This window comes from Apiospora kogelbergensis (genome assembly GCF_038363985.1).
Source record: "Apiospora kogelbergensis strain CBS 113332 chromosome Unknown utg000006l_segment0_segment0, whole genome shotgun sequence".
NCBI classification, from domain to species: Eukaryota; Fungi; Ascomycota; class Sordariomycetes; order Amphisphaeriales; family Apiosporaceae; genus Apiospora; species Apiospora kogelbergensis.
This window is the reverse complement of record NW_027117423.1, coordinates 251,021-271,595: the sequence shown is the minus strand read 5'-3', so window position 1 is coordinate 271,595 and position 20,575 is coordinate 251,021. Positions and strand designations below refer to the sequence as shown.

The following is a 20,575-nucleotide window of genomic DNA, read 5'->3' as shown; positions in this document are numbered from 1 at the left end:
AGGCCACACGTTCGCGACCTGCTTCCTACACACATCCAGCACACCCCCATATCCTCGCTCTCCCCAAGATGAGGCGCCGACAGAACAGCTCTCTGAGCTCCCCCTCGACCCGCGGGCTCCCCCTCCATCTCCGCCAGCAATCCAAAGCCGCCCAGCCGCCCGTCGAGGCCAAGTCGCCGCATGTGTCCGACCCCTTCCTCCAGAGCTTCCTGTCGCCCTCGTTCGACCCGGCCAGCTATCTCAACGCCGCCCTGCCGCCGCTGACCGCGCATGTCTCCTCCGTGTCGTCGAGCCCCGAGGGCGCCGTCACTCTGGCAGAGCTCTCGTCGCAGGCCCAGGCTCTGCTGTCCCAGCTCAACGCGCAGACGGCCCGCCTCGCCAACACCCTCACCCAGCTCACCGACGACATCCTGCGCAGCGGAAGCCGCCTCGCGTACGAGGTCGAGCTGCTGCGCGGTGAAACACTAAGCCTTAGCGAGGCCCTATCCGACGGCTTGCACGACGATGTGGCCAAGTTCGTTCCCCAGGGACTTCAGAGCCAGCTGGACGCCACGGCCAGAAAGAACACTCTGTCGTCGACCGATGAACCCGCCCAACGGCCCCTCTCGGTGGCAGGAACGCCCGCGCTGCCGACCAACACCACGCCCAAGAGCGCGACCATGGAAGACCCGGCCTACATTGCCCAGCTCCAGACCCTCGCGCTGGTGCGGTCGCGCCTCGACTCGGTCATTAAAACCTTCGGCGACGCCATGGAGTTCGTGTTCCCCCCATCCGAGCTGTCTGTCACGTCCGGCTTCCTTTCCGTATCGGCGCCAGATGCCGGAGGTCACGATCACAGCACGGAGGAGAAGGGGCAGCAGGTGCTCAAGCAGTTCAAAGAGGATATCATGACCCTGCTATCTTCAAGCCAAGACCCGGTGGCCGGAATCGAGAAGGCAGCCCATAGAATCGAGGAGCTGAAGGAACTACTGGTCGTATGGAATGGGACGGCCGAAGAGAAGGGCCGGTCCAAGTTTATCGACACCCTGGCCAAGATGGTGGAAGACAGGCACAAGGAACTATTGGAACAGAACACCAAGCGGGAACCGGAAGCGGCACCCCGGAAAAGCACAGAAGGAAACGTCGAGAACAAGCCCCTTGGAGGCTATGGCCTCATGAGTCAACTGCAGAAGCTGAGAGGCGGTCTATGATGCACGAGAACTTGGACTGTTTATAAACTATGCCTGCCCACGATTGCGATTACAATCATGATATCCTAATGAATATCAAGGAATGTAAGCCCCAACCCGGCGAAGCAGAATATTGGGCAGGAAGCCGCCGTCTCTGCTACCATTAGCGGCCTTGGTTAGCCGTAGTGCGGGGCACGAGTAGGGAGGCAGGGAGGCAGATTCCTGGCTGTGTTGCGGCTCAGCTCCGGCGTTGAATACCCTTTCCGCCTTAGCCACGAGCCGCGAAGGCCGATGTATTAACTTTTGTAGCCTTCGACGACCATGCTGCGGTGCTTACCCTTGTCTCCGTCATTTGCTCGAGGCCAGGCAAATATGTGTATGCCGACAGGCACATAAGATGCACTCGACTGCGCAACCTTTTGCCGGCTTCGAGTGTCCACAAGCCAATTATGGATTCGGATCAAGGGGTGGAGAGGAGAGATGACCCTGATCCATCATTTCCCATTCCGAACTTCGATTTTGCGTGAGTAGATATAGCAAAAGTAGTAAAATCTAAGGCGTACAATACCTATCACCAGTCTACTTAATCTAGATCTATGGACGTATCCCAGTGAAGGCATCATATGCTTCTTTTACTCACCCCTGGAGATCCTTAAGGATTCTCTCTGTGCTTCACTACCGGAGAGTATGCTACAGAGCGATCATCGCCCCTTTTCAAACATGCACTACTGATGTTAAAGGAGGCATAAAATGAGCGCATCCGGCTGTCCTGGGAAGAACTTCAATCTCGTGAGCCCCGAGTCTCGCACTCTCGTACAAAATAGGGAAGACGATTACTGGAGTATATACGGCGATAATAGGAGTTAAGGACACATAGTAATGTACGTAGCACATCAAACACACATATTCACAGGACCGAGCAGAGAAACAATAAGTACGACGACATTTGGTATACCAACGATATGATCAGGCTCTATTGATATGAAATCTATTGTTTTGCAGTTGTACAAGCAACCATCCATCGTAGATATGTCCAGCAGAAAATGCGACATAGAGGTCAAGTTTTGATATCGATTTACACCAATCATGAGATAAGCTTGATCGCGTCCACCCTTAAATAGGGAGACCATGATCAACTGGACATGTTGATCCGTATGTGCAAGCTGACTGAGCGGGTTGCGCAACGGCTCACCACATCACAGTGATTTTTGTGTTTGTTTTTACAACCGGTCACCGAATGTTTCGTAGGAAAGCAACCCCGTAGGACTGTTTTCTATATGTCTATGTTTACCAACCAATGAGACCGCTGCCCTGCTTTTTCGGCGAATATTTGAGCCTCAAGTGGACCGGAGCTGTCCATCCAGCCCTCATCATGCAGAGGTTTCAGATGCAATGTCTCATAGCCCATGTTTCCAACGCCGGATAAAGATGATAGAAAAGCAAATGCAGAGAACCCGGATGCAGTCAATGCAGAGTCGTCTTCTGCGCAATGGACTGAACGCCGCTTCCCGTAAATGCTATTGGAAAATGAAGCAGCTTACCACATAAAATCAGTCGTATTGGAATAAAACGCTGATGGACTCGCCGTGGTGGACACGGCGGATAGCCTCGGCAAAGGCCGGGGACACGTCCAGAACCTCCAGCTTGGGACACATCCTTTGGTGCTCCTCCTGAGGGACGGAGTTCGTCACGACGATCTTGTCGATGGCCGAAGCGTTGATACGCGAAATGGCGTCGCCGCTCAGGACGCCGTGGGTCAAGAGCGCATAGACCTTCGTGGCCCCCTCCTTCTTCAGCAACTTGGCGGCGCGCGTGATGGTATTCGACGTATCGGCCAGATCGTCGACAAGGACGCACACGCGGTTGGCCACCTCGCCCACAAGCATCATGGTGGCGTTTTGTCGATCCGTGATCTTCGTAGGGCGGCGTTCCTAGCAGGGTTTCAGGAGTGAGACATTTCTAAGAAAGCGGGCACATTACCTTGTGGATGAGAGCGAACTCCATGTTCAGACTGTCTGCGATCGCAGTGGCCCGCTTGGCACCTCCAGCGTCCGGGCTAACAACGACGGCTTCCTTGAAGTTCGGGATGTTTTGTTGTATGTATCGCTTGAGAAGCGGGCGGCCGTACAGGTTGTCCACGGGGATGTCGAAGAAACCCTGGTATTGAGGATCGTGGAGGTCGAGGGTGATGATGTGATCGGCGCCCGAGCAAGTCAACAAGTCGGCAACAAGCGTTCCAGCCTGAGCCACCCATTGCTTGTAACCGGGCTTCCCCTGGAAGCTGGTGAAGTGATTTACTTTCTCGTAGTCGTGGGTCGTGAATGCGCCGGGGGTGCGTGAGTTACCGAGGCTGAGTGACGAGTCGGTGCGCTTGAAGTAGGTGTCGCCTCCGTTCATGCCATTAGGCCCGTTGGCAACCGGGGTGGCAGTGGCTGCCGGCGAGTGGATGTTGTTCTCTGATATCTGAGCTCTGTCCAGTCTCTTGCTGAGGCCATCGATGCCATTGGTAAGCCCGGCGCTCTTAGCAATGCCGGGAGCAGGGGGTCGCCGGAACGCTCTCGAAAGTGTAGCCGCTGCCTGGGACGGTACAGGGTTGTTTCGACAGAGGGGCGCCGGTCTTGTTGTAGGGCAAGTCGGGTTGGCGAGAATAGGGGAACAGAGGGCAGACGGCAGTCACCCTCTTAGCCGAACCGGTCTTGCAAGCCGAGATCATGATGCACAAGTCCATGAAGTGGTCATTGACGTTGCCGCCGCCCGATTGGATGATGTAGACATCCTTGCCTCGGACGGAATCCTTGATCTCGCACCGAGTCTCGCCAACCGAGAAGCTCGAGAGAACGCGATCACCTTGGGGCAAACCAAGGCTAGCGCATATGCTGTCGACCAACTTTGGGTGGGAGTTACCCCCGAGAATAACGATGTTACGAACCATTGTCGTCGTGTGAGGTTCTGGCTTGGCGTGCAATTTATCGGTGGAGCCGCGGCGTGGTGGGATTCCGAGCTTTGCTCAGTGGTGGGAGAAGGTACACAACCAACGAGAGATATAGAGCTCGGTGAGCTACAGTGACGTGCGACAGCGATATCGAGCAACTTTACAGCGGCTCAGGTAACGAATTCAGAACACGTTCGAGTAGAAACTCAAGCGTTTTCTGATGACGCAGGCTTTCGTGCTCGAAGTACACCGGTAACGGAGAGTAGTCAAAACCTGCTACAGCCGAGGGTAATCTTTCAAGACCCTAGGATCGAGATTGACTGAGCGTTTTGTCGGTGAGCAAGTAACACACCGAGGGGGCAGAAAAATGACAGATGGGCTATGCGATAAAGATGCTGGCCAGGCAGAAGACGAAGGTTAGAGATCCATAACTGGGAGTATGGTCGAATATACGAGAGAAGATCTGGGATTTGGGACTGACTCAAGGAGAGAGAACAAAGGAATAAGAAGAAGGCACAAGGCCGGTCGGAAGGGCGAGATGAGCAGCATTGAACAAATTTTGGAACTCGGCAACTAGGGTATGTTTAGGTGCCTGTATGTAGCTGGGTCTCTTTTTTTTTTTTCCTTCTCACTTTCGTTCCCCTTCGTCTACGCTGGGTTAAGGTGATCAATGCAAGCTTGCAAGTGGTTGATACACCGTCGCAACCCAGGGTCCAGACTGGACTGATAGGCCAGTCAAACTGACTTGAGTCTTTGCTTGCAGTGGGGCAGAACTTTTTTTCTGTCCAGTCTGTCCAAGGTCTCCAAGATCCGTGGGCTTTCTGGTGGGGTAGGAAACATTGGAAGTCACGGCATAGTACTTTCAGCAGTGATTGACATGGCGGGGTACGATTCACGAGGGGAAAGGGGATTCATTCATTGCTCATAGTTCGCTCCGGTGTACGACACTTGCAGCGCCTCTACCTTGCCTTGCCTTACCGTGCGGTTCATGTATGTATGTATCAGTATAGTGCATGTACGTCTGGCTGTCTGGCTGTTATGTACACAACTGGCGCAGTGTTCGTGTGTACCTCCAACATCCATCGAACCTTTCAGATTGGAGATTGGAGCTTATGTGCCTGGGACGCCCAATGATGCAATATTAGTGGTTACATGCGCAACTCTGTTTTGAGTTACCTCACGCTTCTCCAAATATTTTTGCTCTGCTCCGTACGGCGGTGCGCATATACGTACGTTGCATCATCGTATCATCTGCTTCTCGACATCCAATGCATACTACGGAAAAAAGAAGAAGAAGAAAAACTGAATTATAATTATACAGTCTTTGACAAATGGGAAATGCCGCATTGGCAAGCGGCCTGGGCCAATGGAACCCGGGCGCAATTGGGTCTTGAGAGCTTCTGGATTTAAACCAAAAATTTACGGCGGCGGTACCATCCTTCGTCTGCCCAAGTGGATTCCTGAGGCTCAACTCAAACTCACTCCAACAATTGACAAGCATCTCCAGCCTCCTTCTCAATCAGCCGCGGTAGCCTAATAAAATAAGATAAACGCTTGAGAGTTCACTTGGGATTCCAACCCCCGCGAAGGCAACATGAAGATACTCGAGGCCAAGTCGGCCCTGCTCAGCAACCATGAGGTCTTCACTTTTCTCCAGAACCAGGAGAGAGAGTATCAGGAACAGAAGCGACGCGGCCCCGGCAACTTGGAGACGTTGCGCAGAGAGGTATGATACGTGCACCAATGGCCCCTGTAATTTTCCAAAGTCTGACTCACCTCCTTTTCATAATAGCTGCTTCAATACCTGAAGAGCCCAGAGAACCCTCTGTCGCAGGACCCACCGGCATACGGTGAGGAGTCCATCGCCAAGCTCCTCGAAAGGCTGCGACCCTATGACATTCAAAAGGGCGAGATGATCATGATCATGAACCTGCGCCCCGTCAACGTCCCCATGCTGAACGCCGTCCTCGAGGATATGGAGGAGCGCTTCACCGCCGAGGAACAGGAGGACATCTGCAACGGCATTCAGGAGGTGCTCGGCTCATTTCCTCCCAAGGCCCAAGAGGGAGATGGGGATGCTATGCAAACCACCGAGGGTGGTAGCTGAAGGGACAAAGCTTGTCTATAACACCAGTGTGTGCTACTACGATTTCTGGCAAATGAGCCATGCAGCAGCCTGGTAAGCTCTTTATCTATCTTGATCCCTGGGTTGCGATACCTGCTAACGCTATTCTCAGCTAATTACGCATCCTCCTTCACTCTGGCCGCCTTCCGCAGTTTTAGTCTTCATTGCCGTGCTGCAGATTTCTTCAAAGGCCAACTTGAATAACTCCCCAGTCACCGAAGAGCATTCCACATACTTGTCGGCTCTCATCTCCTGGGATACTCTGTATGCTTCCTGAGGATATATGATCCCGTTTGGATCCGTTTCAGATCGCAGATCACGCTTCAATCCGAGGACTATTATAGGGAGGTGTGCTTCAATCTCCGAATATGTTGCGCGAACCTCGTTGATCCACTAGCAAAAGTGAGGTTAGACACGATGATGGATCGAGTTCGGGATGGAAGAGATAATAGTGGTAGGGATTGCACGTACAATACGCTGCATATTGATCATACTCAGTCTCTGGCTGATATCATAGCAAATAATGACCACATCCGGGCGAAGCAGCCGCCAATTCTCTGGACTGGCCGTGTCGTAGAACTCGAAGCGGTATTGTGCATTTCCTCTGCGCGCTTCGAACACGAATGGTTGATCAATATCTCGCAAAGGCGCGATATCTACTTTGCCTTCAAGCGCACTGCTACCTTTGCTCATACGTCTGCGACCCAAGTCATCAGCATACTACAGCCAGTTCTGGGGATGCTCCACTTACGAGAGAAAGGAAGACTTTCCGACCTTCTCGTCCCCCAACAACATAACTTTAATCGCATCGGCGTCCATCGCGGGATACTAGACCACTTGATAATCAAACTGATTTATATCCGATACAATTCATAAATGCGTTTGATTGATATAGCGAGGAATACGAACGCAGCTCTGGAAATGCTACACTGATAGGTCAGTTAGTAGCGCAAAGCCACAAGCATCGATAAGCTGAACAGCCAACTTCCTAAAAACGGAGGACGCCGCCACAAAGCGAATGGAGCTCCATCTTTTCGCATTTGCTAGGGCGGAAATCCACGACTAATAAGAATAGAGGGCTCAGTATTTGTGACTCTTACACCCCAAACGATTTACTTGTGTCTCCCTTTTTGGCTGGAAAAAAAGGCCAAGTGCCTGTATGAAGGCTCTCACTCGTCGGCCGGCCACAAGTCGACTCTGCTATGCCGTATATCTCCCCGCACATCCTTTTCTTGGGCAGCCGCCGGTGACGAGCCTGACTCGGTCTTACACAGCCGCCGCCGTCGCAACTCGTTGCCAAAATTTGATCGCGACCACTTGGCGACAACTGCTTCAGAAAATGGACAATAAGTCGGAATACAACCGCTGGACCAAGGAAGCGCTCATCAAGCGCATCCAGAGCTTAGAAGCCGAGAAGGCAACTTTCTTACACAATGCGGCTGCTACTTCTTTGTCCACCACTCAGCCGCAGGAGAACACTGTAGCTCCAGATCTTGTTGCAGCGGTGGCAGTTGACGATGGAACGGCTGCGCCGCCTTTGAAGCCGGCCAAGAAGAAGGTGGATCGCAAGATTGATCCGTCCCGGTATAGCACGCGCCTGGTCGCCTTCAAGCTGGCGTATCTGGGTAAAGTCTACGGCGGGTTCGAATTCCAGGCCTCGGCCACGCTTTCGACCATCGAGGAGGAGCTGTGGAAGGCCTTGGTCCGATCCTGTCTGATCTTCCCCGAGAAGCCGGACGAGGTCCGTTGGGAACCCTGGGATTACTCCAAGTGCGGACGCACCGACCGCGGCGTATCGGCCTTTGGGCAAGTCATCGGCCTGAGGGTCCGGAGTAATCGGCCGTTGCCGAGGAAAAGGGGGAAGTCTCCTGCCACAGTTGCCGCTCAAGAACAGACCGCAGACTCAAAGCAAGAAGATGCATCGACCAATACATCACCAGCTGAAGAGGATATCGAAGAAGAAGAACTGGCAGAGGAAAAGCCCTTTGACGACCACACAGACGAGATCCAGTACTGCCGGATTCTGAACCGACTGCTGCCGCCAGATATCAGGATGATAGCTTGGTGCCCCGACGTCTCGGCCAACTTCTCGGCGCGACACGAATGCGCCGAGAGGCAGTACCGCTACTTCTTCACGCAGCCCGCCTACTCCCCGGTGCCCAACATCCTGGAGAACCCCAAGGCCACCATGCCCAACGGCGTGAAAGACGGCTGGCTCGACATCGAGGCGATGCGGGTGGCGGCGAAAAAGTTCGAGGGCCTGCACGACTTCCGCAATTTCTGCAAGGTGGATCCGGGCAAGCTTATCAAGAACTTCAAGCGGCGCATCTTCGAGTGCGACGTCGTCGAGGTCAAAGACGCCGCCACCGCCTTGACGCATCTGCAACAGGGAGATTTTCGGTCGCCCCATCTTGACAAGATCCAAGGTGCGATAGATTCGGAGACGTACCCCAAGGTCTACTACTTCCACGTCCGCGGCTCGGCCTTCCTCTGGCACCAGATCCGCTGCATGGTGTCGGTGCTCTTCACCATCGGCCAAGGGCTCGAGACGCCGGAGGTGCTGGACGCGATGCTGGACCCGACGCGTCACCCGCGCCGGCCCAACTACACGCTGGCCAGCGACATGCCGCTGGTGCTGTGGGACTGCATCTTCCCGGACCTGCGCATCACGAACGCGCCGGGGGCGGACCCGGCCGCGCCCAAGGTCGACAACATGCGGTGGATCTACGAGGGCGAGGAGAACCCGCTCGGCAAGCACGGCGTCTCGGGGCTCGTGGACCAGCTGTGGGAGGGGTGGCGCGAGCGCAAGGTCGACGAGATCCTCGCGGGCCAGCTGCTCAACCTGGTGGCGTCGGGGACGCTGAGCGGCGACGTCACCAAGCGCCTGGACCGCAAGGCGCCCGCGCACATGTCGCTGAGCCAGCGCGCCTTCGAGGGCGACAACCGCGATCGCATTGTCGGCAAGTGGGTGCCGTTGCTCAAGCGCGGCACGCTGGCGGCGCCCGAGGAGACGTACGATAAGGAGGCCCGGCGCAAGGGGTACAAGGATGCCGATGACTGGCGGGCGGCGCGGGCGAAGAAGTGGGAGGGTATTCCGCGGCATAACCTTCCGCCTGTAGAGGATGGAGATGAATAGATAAAACAGTGAAGAGGAAGCGAAGAGGAAGCGATTTGGTTCGGTTTACTATGGACGTAAAGAAGCTTGGTATATAAGCACTCAACTCAGCATCAAAGGAGTTACTTAGAAGCAATAGACACATGATTGACATCATAAATGTTTGATTTTCGATATGTATTACATGCTTGCTGTATCTTCGATGTTGTTTGTAATCACATTCCTGCTCGTCATGACCCTTCCCGAACCTCTTCCCCTTTCTCTCCCGTAGCCGAGGCCGGCGACATCTTGTCGCCCCCTATCGAGCGTCGCTTGGTATCCTTGAACCTCCGCTTCTTCTCCGGCTGCTGCTCGCCTCCTCCGATCCCGCCTTCGTCGAACAGACACCCCCTTAGCCCGCGCCAGACCTCCTCGACGACCTCGCGGCGCGGCAGCAGCTTCGGGAAGACGACGACGAGCCCCTCCTCGCCCTCGACGACGATGACCAGTATGTAGCGCACGCCGAACCCCCAGAAGGCCTCGTTGATGAGCACGTCGCGGATCTTCTCGGTGGGTATGAAGCGCGTCGGGCCGCCGCCGCCGTTGTTGTTGGCGCCGCCGCCGCCCCGGCTGCCCAGCCAGCCGAGCCAGCCCAGCAGCACGGTCGCGGGCGTCGAGCGCGTCTGGATGCCCAGCCCGCGCAGCACCAGCAGGCGCTCCTCGACGTGGATGCGCTTGACAGCGGCGTACAGGGCGCCTAGACACAGGGGCACCAGGGCCCAGGCGGGCGCGCGCGCCGCCACGTCCGCGGCGCCGCGGCCCAGCGCCGTCCCGTACAGCAGGAACTCGTGCTGCGCCGCGGGCAGCAGCCAGATGTTGCTTTGTTCGTACGCGCTCGGCGAGAGCTGCGTCCACCACGCCGCGTACAGCAGCATGCCCGCGCCCAGGGCCAGCACGACGCGCAGCGTGCCGACGAGCACCAGCAGCAGGCGCTGCGTCAGGGTCGGGTGCGGCGGGTACGTCGATACGGTGAACTCGGCGGTCGTGGGCGAGGGGCGCCGGACGTGGAGATGGGGCGCGGCCGTGAGCATGGTCGGTGGGGGATTTTGTCGCTTGGTCTTGTATGCGATGACGGGCGTTACTTGGTGGAGAGCGAGGCTACTGGGCTTGCATCCTGGTCTTAGAAACGTGTTTGTCGCTGGCGATGATGGTGATATCAAGGAGCTAATGAATGTATGTATGCTCCTGCCGACTCGACGGCGTTGCAGCTATGAAACTCAGCAGACAAGCACTGAAGCATCCGTCTGGGTACTGTCTACATATGCGGCGGCACTGGCTAGCTAGCATGCCATGCCACTATCTGGGGAGCTCCTATCAGCTTATCCATCTTATCGCATCTCGGGGAAAAGGTACGTACCTCGTCGCCCACTCGGCTAAACCCAGGCAAAACTAGCAAGTAGTCTACATAAGTACCAGTAAGAGCGTTTTCTCTCGACTGTAATGGTCATATTGGTTAGAAGGCACTTGCAATTCTCATCCCGCCAGAATTTCCCAATTCCGTCAGATCCCCCGACTGCGGCGCCCAGGGCGAATGCTGCGGTGGTCTTCACTGTCCGCTTGGGTAACCGGCGTGTACAGTATTCCCTAGGAAATGGAGAGTACGCTTCAGGGAGGTTTCACTCAGCAGAGTGTCTCCCCCGTCGCATGGCGCTCTGGATCACGCTCGCTCGGGGACTTGGGCTAGTAGGTTGAGATGGAGTGGTCAACTCCGCTATCTTTTTTATTTTTTTGTCCTTTTTCTACATGCAGCAATTGTCTTCATGGCATTTGGTCATCTTGAGATATCGTTAGTGTGCTGCAAGTAAGGAAAACCGTGGCACACGCGTGGTTCGAACCCTCTACCTCTCTCTTTTTGCTTCGTGCATCCCTCCAGCGTGACACATCCACCCTCCCAACACCACATAAGCAGTATAGACGGTATGCATGCATGTCTACACCAATTCTACACTTCGCAAAGGCATTCACTGCACATGGTCAAGAAAGATGCATTCATTGTATGACATGGTCGAATGCGCATTACAGTACTCCATTGCACGAAACTAGAATCTCGGGTCCTAATATAAAACCTCCCCCTTCTGTCCACAGCCATGTCCTTTCCGATCAATCCCCAAGCCAAAACAAAATCAATAACTAAAAACACCCTCAAGGTATTACCTAACAAGATGCCGTGAGGCAGCGTTGTAAGATGGGATAAACTCCACTAGGACTCTCTCTTCTCTTCTCTCTCTCTCTCTTTGGTCATATCGTGGAGATGTGTGTACGCTCGAGGCAATGATATCTTCTTGCCAGCAACAACACATACACACATCCCCGTCATCATCATTCCAGCTTTTGGTGTTCTCTCCCTCTCTCCCTTTGTTCTCCCTCCTCAGTTTTGTATATAAAACATGTCATGTATTTTCCCGAGCCTCTCCAGTAAACCCGTGTTCTTTTTTTTTTGCCAACGGCAAACACCATCCACGTCCATGAATATGTATGTATCATTCTTCCTATATCCATGTTTTCGTTTCCAGGGGTCCTAGTAGTAGTCTCACTCCAACCCACCCACCCATCCATTCCATCCCATTCCATCCGGGCCGTGTGGCACAAAAAGTCGTCTCGAAATAGATAAATTCTCTCGGCTGCGTTGCCGCGGCCTCGAGACCTCTCTCCCTTCCTTCGCCATTGGATATATATATCAATAGCGATATCAGGGATAAGTAGTATATGAAGTATACAACGTTGTGTCTGTCTTCCAGATTCGAAGAGGGAGTAGAAGTATAGTAAACAATGCAAAATGATATGTGGTTCGGCCGTTAGATAGAGAGAAAGGGAAAATGACGAAGTAGGCATAAGATGCTGATGATAAATATCCAGATAGAAGAACAAATGCTGTCGTTATATGATGATGGGAATGTGCACCGGCTCTGCTATGAGACAATTGCAAGTATTCTCCCATGAAAAGTCGAAACAAAGAGAAGATAAAACATCTTTGGAGGCCTGGAAATGGATCCAAGCTCCCGCAAGTCGTGTGCGTATAGAAAAGCCCTGCTGCCTTGTTCATGGTTGGTAGACGACGGAGAGAAATTGGTATCAATCCCATGAAAAAGAAAGAGCAGGATGAAAACGCCGGCGCCATGCAAAGGAAGCAGAAGTAGTAGAAGAAGAATAGCGATGATCAAAGATTTTGGTCGTTAGATCATCTCGCTCTGAGAGAGGCCAGTGCCCGAGTTGTGGCGCGTGTGGTACGTCGCCCGGACCTCGCGGGGGTGTCGCTCGATCATGGAGGGCTGCTGCGGCAGCTGGGCGTTGTTGTTGTTGCCGGGCTCGGCCGCTGTCGGGCTCTTGTAGCTGACGGGCGGCAGGACGCTCTCGTAGGGCGACGTCTGCTCGGGCGACTTGGCGGTGCGCTGGCCGAGCTGCGAGCTGGTGCGGCCGCGGCTGGCCGAGCGCATGCGCTCCGTGGCGCGGCCCCAGCGGCCCGCGATGCTGTTGTCCTTGTTCTCGTTGACGCTCTGGCTGCGCGCGTGGCGCGTCTGCGGCGGCGCGATGATGGGCACGTCGGCGTCGCTGGCGGGCATGACCGGGTTCGGCGCGTTGGCCGAGGGCTCGTCGTCGTCCATGACGATTTCGATGGTGCCCTTGCCGCCGCCGTAGACCTGGGGCTGCAGGCCCGGGAGGGGCGCGGGCGGCGGTGGCGGCGGCATGGCCAGGTGCTGCAGCTCCCTCAGGATCGGGGGAGGCGGCGGCGGCGGGATGTGCTCGTCGCGGGACGCCCGGCGCGAGTGGCCGCGTCCGCCTCCGCCGAGCATCTCGTCGATGCCGCGGATGGACGCCTCGGGGATGCTCATCTTCCGGGCCGAGGAGCCGTTCCGCGAATGGGACTGGAAAGACGAAGGTGCTTGTTGCTCGTCGATGGGGGCGGACATGCATCGCTGGATCATGGGCCGCGAGGGCGGGGAGTAGACGGTGGAAGGAAGCAGCGTCAGGAGCGACGGCTCGTTCGCTTCCTTGGCCGGAGACTCGGCCGCGGGCTTAACGGGGGACGGCTGGTTCGAAGACGGAGGCGACGTCTTGGTCCACTGGGACGGGATCGGGGGAACGTTGGGCTTTCCCTTGCTATCGCTCTCAAACTGGAGTCTCATGGCCTTGGGAGTGGCGGGAAGACCGATGAAGGGCCGGTTTCCGCTGCGCATTTGCGAGCTCTGCGAGCTCCGTGTGAAGTCGGCCGTGGCGCTTCGCTGCGGGAGGTCCTGAAGCGGAGGGGTACGGGACGAGCCCTGCAGCTCGAAAGCGGTAGGCGGGCGCGACACAATAGGCGAGAACTCGTCGGGGTGAGGGATAACGGGGGCCATCGGGCGCAGCGCGAGGGACCGGCGGCGCTCCTCCAGCTCGCGGGCAGCGGCCTCCTTCTTGGCCTGTCTCTCGGTAAGGATCGACTTCATGGCACCGGCGCGGGCCGGCTCCTTGTATACCTGAGAAGACAACGGGGCGGGGTTCTCCATGGCCTCCATCTCCATCGGGGTCTTGACGCGTCGCTTGCGGCTCTCGGACCGATCGCGAGCACGACGCTCAACGGCCGGCGAGGCGGGTTCCTTCATGCCGCGGCTGCGGTTGTGTCGGTTCCGGAAGTTCTCCTGCTGCTCAACGGCGGCCTGGTAGTCCTTCTCGTCATCGGACCCGAAGAAGTGGCCACCTGCGGACATGGGTAGCGGCGAAGAAGGAGACCGCATCACGGAGCCATCGTCCCGATCGTCGCTTCTACCGCGAATCTCCAAGGCGAGGGGTCGGCGCTCCGGGCTCCGGCGTCGCGTATCTCGGCTCGAGGTACGGCTCGAGATGCGTTGGGACCTTGGCGAGGTGCGTCGGATCTGGCTTGATTTCCTCACGGTGGACGGCTCTCCAACCTCGTCATTCCGGTACGTGCTCAGGTTGAGGAGGTCCTCGGGAGACATGGGGATCGGGGAAGTGGGGGAACGCTTGGCCGGCTTGGGCGTGTAGGTCCTTGCGGCGCCACGGCCTCGCTCCGACGAAGCCTCGCGTGTTGACTCCTTGCGGTTCCGGCTGCTCTCACGGCTTCTTGCACGATGGTCCTCTTGGCGGGTCCGGCTGCTGTCGCGGCTGCGGTGCCTTCGAGAGGGGCGTTGGGCAGCTTCAATGCTGGAGATGTGATCGTTTATACCTCTCGCGACAGGCGGCGGGGCGCGGTTGTGGCTTCGGCCAGCGCTGGATTGCGAAGTGACTGAACTGGCAATGGAGCCGGGACCACGGCGTCTGGTGGGCCAGTGGAAGCGAGTGGAAGAAGCCACGGATTGCTCCGGTGATGTCACATCGCTCATGGCAGCATCAATGGACTGAAGCTTCAAGTCGATCCCGTCAGGCACGCGGTCTCGAGCGCCGTTGCGACTAGTGCGGCCTTGAGTCATCAAAGCAGCAAAGGACTGAGGCGAGGGAGATGGCGGAGGGGGTCTTTCCGTCGCTGGTGGACATCCCGCATCATCTGAGGGCTGGCCGTGGCAGCTCTGCCGAGGGACATGCCGGCCGCGTACGCCTGCTCATCAGCCGAAGACTTGCGGGAATGGTGAACCCGACGTTGCCTGCTGCTGGTATCTTCCACTACTGGTGGAGTAGGGATCTCAGCACCGCGAACCTCACCGATGGAAGGCAGACGCTGGCGGCCGAAGCCACCGGGCGTCGTTACCCGCGCCGAACTGGGGGTGTTGAAAGCGCTTCGCTGAGATGGCTTGATAAAGGCCGTGGCGGGGTCGTAGTTGCCGGCCGGTGAAATTGCCGACTCGGCAATAGGGGTGACGCCGGCAGCGATGGGGGTCTGTCCACCATCTCCCGCAGCGAAGAACTTCGATTTGGCACTCTGGTCTCCGAAACTGGTGATGAGTTTAAGAGCCGAGGTCTTTGCAATGCTGCGTTGCGGCCCTCTGTTCATGCCAGGGGGCGACAAAGGCGGGCTTAGTACCTCCGGGATGCTTTGGTTCAGACTCTGGAAAGTGACCTGGGCAGCCGAGGGCGAGGCCCACGGCTCCGAAGACTCCTGGCCAGTGCATGCGAAACAGCGAATGGCGAGCTGTTGCTGGCCATGCAGCACTGCAAACTCTCCCCATTTCTTGATGATCTGCGACTGGCGTTCCCAGACGTTGGGGAAGTAGAGGCAGAGCAAAATCAGAGCTTCCATGAAGCGCTTGTGCGAGACATAGATCTCGATCGCGTCGTTGTGGTCGCCCATGCCAATCATAATAGTCGCAGCCGCGTGCACATCCCCGCTCTCCAGTAGACGCTGGACGTAAGCTCGACCGAGCTTGTGCTGCGAGGCCTGGCCGCCAATGCCGCTGAGTGCCAACAACATCCAGTCGGAAGAAGTCATGTTCTCGGACGAGGCCGTCATGATGTCGGCGTCGATGTCTCCCAGCCATTTGGACAGCAAAATCCTACTCGGGGAACCCTGCGGGTGGCGAGACAATTCATCGCGGACCAGGTCCTGGATCTCCTTATTCCACCCAAATATGATGCTGAGCATCTGTCGTCGCAGGTCCTCGTTAGTAAGGCGTGTTTGGTCCACCAGCGGTGCTCGCTTATAAGGAACGTCGTGCAGGCGGCTCCTGGTGAATTTGAACAAGTCATGGACCTTCGCATCATCCGGGCTCCGCGGAACCTCGTTTCTCAGACGGGACGGGCGATGGCGCGACGGGCGCGACGAAGACGTCATGGAGGCAGAGCTAATGCTGCTAATGGAGTAGGCATCTTTATCGCCAAAGGGCGGGGGCTGGGCCGACGAACGGAGAGAAGACCCTGCGGAGATGTAAGTATTCTCGGTCATCCCACGGGAGAGGACCGAAGGAGGGTGGCGGCCTCGGGTGCTAGATCCCGCAGACGACTTCGAGGTAGTAGAGGTACGGCTCCGGCTCGAGACCGGGCTGGCCGACATGTACCTGTCTTGCTCGGCGACCTCGGTAATCACCTCGGCGCCTCGCGCAATCCTCGCCAAAGGAGAAAGATGATCGTCATCGCTTTCGGACACCTCCGAGTTGATAGGGACAGACACCGACTCAGGGGCGGAAACGGAGTCCGAGTCGGTGGCGATGATGACGACACCATGCTCGGACTGCTCCTCGATCGAGACCGGGGGTGACGGCGGCAAAAGGTTGGCAGGGTGCTGCACGTTAGCGACCATCTGCGATGGCGTGTTGAGGTCGAACTGCTGGACCGTGTTGTTGGCGCCGAGCGTGAACAAGGTCGCACCCGGGCCGTAGACAGCAAGGCCCCGCACATGTTCGAGTGTCGGTATGCTGTCATAGGTGACGTGTTTTGTCCGAACATCCCACGAGAGGGTTTCGCTGTAGGGGGAGGTCAGCCATACAGGATCGTGGTTGTAAGCGCGCGCGTATATGCCGTGCCACATAGTGCTGGTGCTAAGGAGAAGCGTGCAAACCTTTCAGAAAACTGGATAATGCGGCCGTTCTTGGACCAGCCCATCCAATTGGGAGCGTTTTGGTAGTTCTCGGTTCGCTTTAATATTCTGACCACTTTGGCCGGATCGTCGCTGCTGTACGATTTTGCCACGCTCCAGACCCGCAGGTCGCCATCGTTCGTCTGCACCGCCAACATGTCCGACTTTTGGCGTGATGAAGAGGCGTGCCACGAGAGGTTGACAATTGGCGATGGAGCCCTATTCGTGCTCAAATTGTGCAATATCGTGAAGCGTGGTTGCAGAGTTGCAATAAGTAGTGAACCATTTTGGTATCTGGAGATTTCATTAGTCAGTCTGGTATGTGCTTAGAATTTCCTGTCGTGAAACGCACCCAATGGCAAATGTCCGGCAATCTGCTGCAGGAGCTAATGCCGTTACTGATATTTGATCAATGGTCCTAGCAGATATATGTTCTGATGTTGTCGGCTCGAACAAGATAATATTTCCTTGCGTGTTCCCTAATGTTTGTGTTAATCATTTGATTTCTTTGATACAACAAACACAAAAGTGCAAACTCACCAAAAGCAACATTGCCATTGCGCATCCAGGCTGCGCATGTCAGGTTCTCATACGAAGCGAATCGCGCAACTTCGTCTCCTGTCATCAAATCCCAGACGATGGCGGTCATGTCGGTATCGTAGCTGACGACCAACCGGCCAGCGCCAATATCGCTCTGGGTATCGACTGCGAGCAGCTGGACTTCAGCCGAATGGCGGGAGAATCGCCTTTCTATAGTTAAGCTGTCATGGTGAGAAACGACCACCGAGTTCCCCTCTGCTGGACTGTCAGTAACGATAAACATATGTCTGGATATGTCGAGCACGTACGGCCATAGAGCAGCATGCCGGCAGTGGCCGCGCATGGCTCGAAGTACTTCATCAATGGCGTGGGCGAAGTGAAGTCTCTTGGTTCGGCAACCGTCTTGCCCGTCCGTTGAGAGGACTTCGCGGACGATGCGATAGATGTGTGGGGGTGCCGAGGCACTGACGGGTGGCTCCTGGACGACATGGCGACGACAATGCTTTCCTGTAACAGACAGTAAGCATGTTTGGTTCATACCAAAAAGAAAACAACCCCCCAGCTCCGGATCTGATGCGCCAGCACCGGGAACAGCTTCCAATGGCTTCTTATAGATCCGACAGCTGCTCTACGAACAGGGCAAGGGCGACTGACTTCGGCGTGCGACCTTTCTCTTTCGGAATGGGATCGTGAAGTGACCTAAGGAAGCGGGGACGCTACACAATACGGGATGCGAACATCACACGCTACACCCAGCTGCCCGTTCCCGGGAACGAAGTCCCTCCTCGAGTTCGGTCGGTGTACCGACTATATGGTGATCAGGTGTGCAGCAAGCGACGAGAAGGGAAAAACAAGTAGCCGGTGGATCGTGGATGCGTGATGGCCAATGTAGCACAGCAACGTGCGGCTTCGGAATCCGGCGTCGGTAGAGACAAAAGTATGTCTTTCGCTTGGGTGGCTAGAAGAGATATTAGAACACAACACAACGGAAAGAAGAAACGGACACATTTCTTGGGGGGAGGAATTAGGTTATGTCGCACATGGGTATGGGTAAATCGGTTATCGCCTCGTGGGATGGTGGTGCATTAGTGGTGGTGGTACTATAGTTGACTCAAAGTGGTGTGCCGGCGCTTGTCTTGCATGAAAGGCTCGTGGGTTGGACGTCCGGTTTAATGCAAGAAGACGCAAGCTGGGAAGCATGGACGGGAGGCAAGAAGCAAAGAAAGGGACCGATGAACAAGTTACGAATCCGGGGGTGTGAGAGAGCAATAAAGTCCTCTATCGCCGTCGAGGAAGCCCAGCGCGTAGGGAGGAGTCGTCTCGAGCTGTCAATGGTTCGAGTTGCATATAGTAGCAGGGCCAAATCTAGAGCGGATACGGAACGGCTAAGCCAATGTCTGCATGGTCAAGCATGGGGCAGGGGTCTGATCAGCCATTGCATGCCGAGTGGACAGGGGGGAGGTCAGGGTAGCGAGTGTGGTCGAATTGGCGATGAGCCTGGAGACGACCGTGACTGGCTGCTCTGCAGCAGCCCAAGACATGGGAGGCCGGAGCGAGGTATCCATTCTTGGGGATATAATTAGCCTCAAGCCTCTGGGTGCATTGTGGCTCATGTGTGCCATGATGAAATAACTTGCTTGCTGCTGCTGCTTGTCCGTCACCTTCATGCAGTCTGAGCTGGCATCTCTCTTTGCTATCCAACCCCCGAGGTATAGAAAAGCGAGAATAGACAGGCAGACAGGCAGGCGGAGGCGAAGCAACGACCAAGGTGAGCAGAGAGAGCAGAGCAGACCATGCCGCTGCACCATGTCTATCTATTACCTACTACAAGCTACAGGCGAAGAGCTCCGCCGATATCCTCCAGGATTGGTTTCAAAGGTCACCGTCTATCAGTAACGGCTGGCCCGCTCGGGTACTCGTGACAATCCTGCCAGCAAGCGGTGACTGGAGTGACTGGAGCTCAGGCGTTATCACCGGGATCATTTTGCACGACATCATTTCCGAAGAAGGCGAACAAAGGCATTGTATGGCTTATGCTGGCTTGTCTCGGCCGGGGCAGGTGACTTCCCAGAGGCTCGCTAAAGGGGAGCAGCGAGGCATGAATGGCTAAGATGGAGATGGGTTCGTTGATCTTGCCCCCCTCCCTGGTCCCCTCACCTTGCCGGGCTAGAGATGATTAGCTATGGGGGATGAGGACTCCTACGCTCAACTGATTCAATGGGCCGTTTCGCCATGGTAGAGTCATGGCTGGTGGGCATGGACGGATTGACGGTATGGTTGGGCAGAGACGGCGGGTTTCCCAGCGATTCCTAGTGCGTTGCTGTGAAAAGATTGGTAGAAATGGCAATTGTTGACGCACGTCGTTCCTCGCAGTAGCGCCGAGATTCCGTGAGAGGGCGGCTACGCTTGCGGATTGGCTGGCTGGCCTGCAGGGGTGCATTGGGGCGGACGGCCATGATTGGTTATAGTCGAGCTGCTAAGGCTCGAGTCGGCGGTTAAGGATGCGTGACCAGCACCCTCGTTGGTTGACCGGTTGACCGGGGTTTGATTTCCTCGAGCCAGAGTTGATTTTTTCTTTCGTTCTTCTCCTCTAAAGGTGCTGGGTTTTCGAGAAACAGCATAAGCTTACTTATTAGCTGCAGTCCTTGGGAGGTTGAGAGGTCCCAAAGAGGAGAAGCTGTCGTATTGTCTGTGGCTTGGCAATTGTGGACAGGTGGAAAAATAAAGATATCACATAATCAGCCATCGTCGTGCACGAGCCAAATAAATCCTCAATTAATCTACAGCATCGATAGTGGCAGTGGGTGTGCACGGTCGACAACTATCTGCTTCCGGTCGTCCTGCTGCGCCAACGTCTATACTTACTTCCCTACATGCTGAAGTCAGCCAGAGGTGAAACCTTCGACCCCCAAGTAAGAAAGAAGTAAGTAAATAAGTGATGGATGGTCGGTCGTTCAAGGGTCCGTCCGGCAGGGTTTCCAATCCAACCTCCAACCCAGGATTTGATTTGCTTCACAGCTTACCCCGCCAAAGCAACATCGTGGCTTGCAACCATGCCACTCCTCATCGAGTAGCACTTGGCCATGGCTGCCGGCGTATATTGCAACGATGCTCTACTTCGCGGACACGACATTGTGCACGACCAAAGGCGTGGCATAGTAACAGAGGTCTCACTTTGTCCTGCATGCACGTCGACTGAATTGGGCTGCGCTTT

The 20,575-nt window shown here is 55.8% G+C and overlaps 8 protein-coding genes across 8 annotated transcripts; 3 read left to right on the top strand and 5 right to left on the bottom strand.

Moving 5' to 3' along the window:
* Positions 1-68: 68 nt before the first annotated feature.
* Positions 69-1,190, top strand: PG998_008884 (uncharacterized protein; the record flags this gene model as incomplete). The annotated part of the gene is made up of 1 exon (XM_066875700.1): positions 69-1,190. One exon carries the CDS (start codon positions 69-71, stop codon positions 1,188-1,190), a length of 1,122 nt encoding a protein of 373 aa, XP_066727856.1.
* Positions 1,191-2,719: 1,529 nt separating this feature from the next.
* On the bottom strand, positions 2,720-4,101 carry PG998_008883 (Bcprs5; the record flags this gene model as incomplete). Its single annotated transcript, XM_066875699.1, has 3 exons — positions 2,720-3,100; positions 3,150-3,726; positions 3,773-4,101. The coding sequence occupies 3 exons, from the start codon at positions 4,099-4,101 to the stop codon at positions 2,720-2,722; spliced, it is 1,287 nt and encodes a 428-aa protein (XP_066727855.1).
* Positions 4,102-5,695: 1,594 nt separating this feature from the next.
* Positions 5,696-6,208, top strand: PG998_008882 (RNA polymerase Rpb4-domain-containing protein; the record flags this gene model as incomplete). The annotated part of the gene is made up of 2 exons (XM_066875698.1): positions 5,696-5,827; positions 5,894-6,208. The coding sequence occupies 2 exons, from the start codon at positions 5,696-5,698 to the stop codon at positions 6,206-6,208; spliced, it is 447 nt and encodes a 148-aa protein (XP_066727854.1).
* A 126-nt stretch (positions 6,209-6,334) lies between these two features.
* On the bottom strand, positions 6,335-7,045 carry PG998_008881 (uncharacterized protein; the record flags this gene model as incomplete). Its single annotated transcript, XM_066875697.1, has 3 exons — positions 6,335-6,619; positions 6,698-6,923; positions 6,978-7,045. 3 exons carry the CDS (start codon positions 7,043-7,045, stop codon positions 6,335-6,337), a joined length of 579 nt encoding a protein of 192 aa, XP_066727853.1.
* A 520-nt stretch (positions 7,046-7,565) lies between these two features.
* PG998_008880 (uncharacterized protein) lies at positions 7,566-9,362 on the top strand (the record flags this gene model as incomplete). The annotated part of the gene is made up of 1 exon (XM_066875696.1): positions 7,566-9,362. The coding sequence occupies one exon, from the start codon at positions 7,566-7,568 to the stop codon at positions 9,360-9,362; it is 1,797 nt and encodes a 598-aa protein (XP_066727852.1).
* Positions 9,363-9,571: 209 nt separating this feature from the next.
* Positions 9,572-10,411, bottom strand: PG998_008879 (uncharacterized protein; the record flags this gene model as incomplete). The annotated part of the gene is made up of 1 exon (XM_066875695.1): positions 9,572-10,411. One exon carries the CDS (start codon positions 10,409-10,411, stop codon positions 9,572-9,574), a length of 840 nt encoding a protein of 279 aa, XP_066727851.1.
* A 2,142-nt stretch (positions 10,412-12,553) lies between these two features.
* Positions 12,554-17,850, bottom strand: PG998_008878 (WD domain- G-beta repeat protein; the record flags this gene model as incomplete). The annotated part of the gene is made up of 6 exons (XM_066875694.1): positions 12,554-14,800; positions 14,848-16,708; positions 16,804-17,115; positions 17,174-17,300; positions 17,362-17,616; positions 17,670-17,850. 6 exons carry the CDS (start codon positions 17,848-17,850, stop codon positions 12,554-12,556), a joined length of 4,983 nt encoding a protein of 1,660 aa, XP_066727850.1.
* A 1,471-nt stretch (positions 17,851-19,321) lies between these two features.
* On the bottom strand, positions 19,322-19,817 carry PG998_008877 (uncharacterized protein; the record flags this gene model as incomplete). The annotated part of the gene is made up of 2 exons (XM_066875693.1): positions 19,322-19,527; positions 19,721-19,817. The coding sequence occupies 2 exons, from the start codon at positions 19,815-19,817 to the stop codon at positions 19,322-19,324; spliced, it is 303 nt and encodes a 100-aa protein (XP_066727849.1).
* Positions 19,818-20,575: the final 758 nt, after the last annotated feature.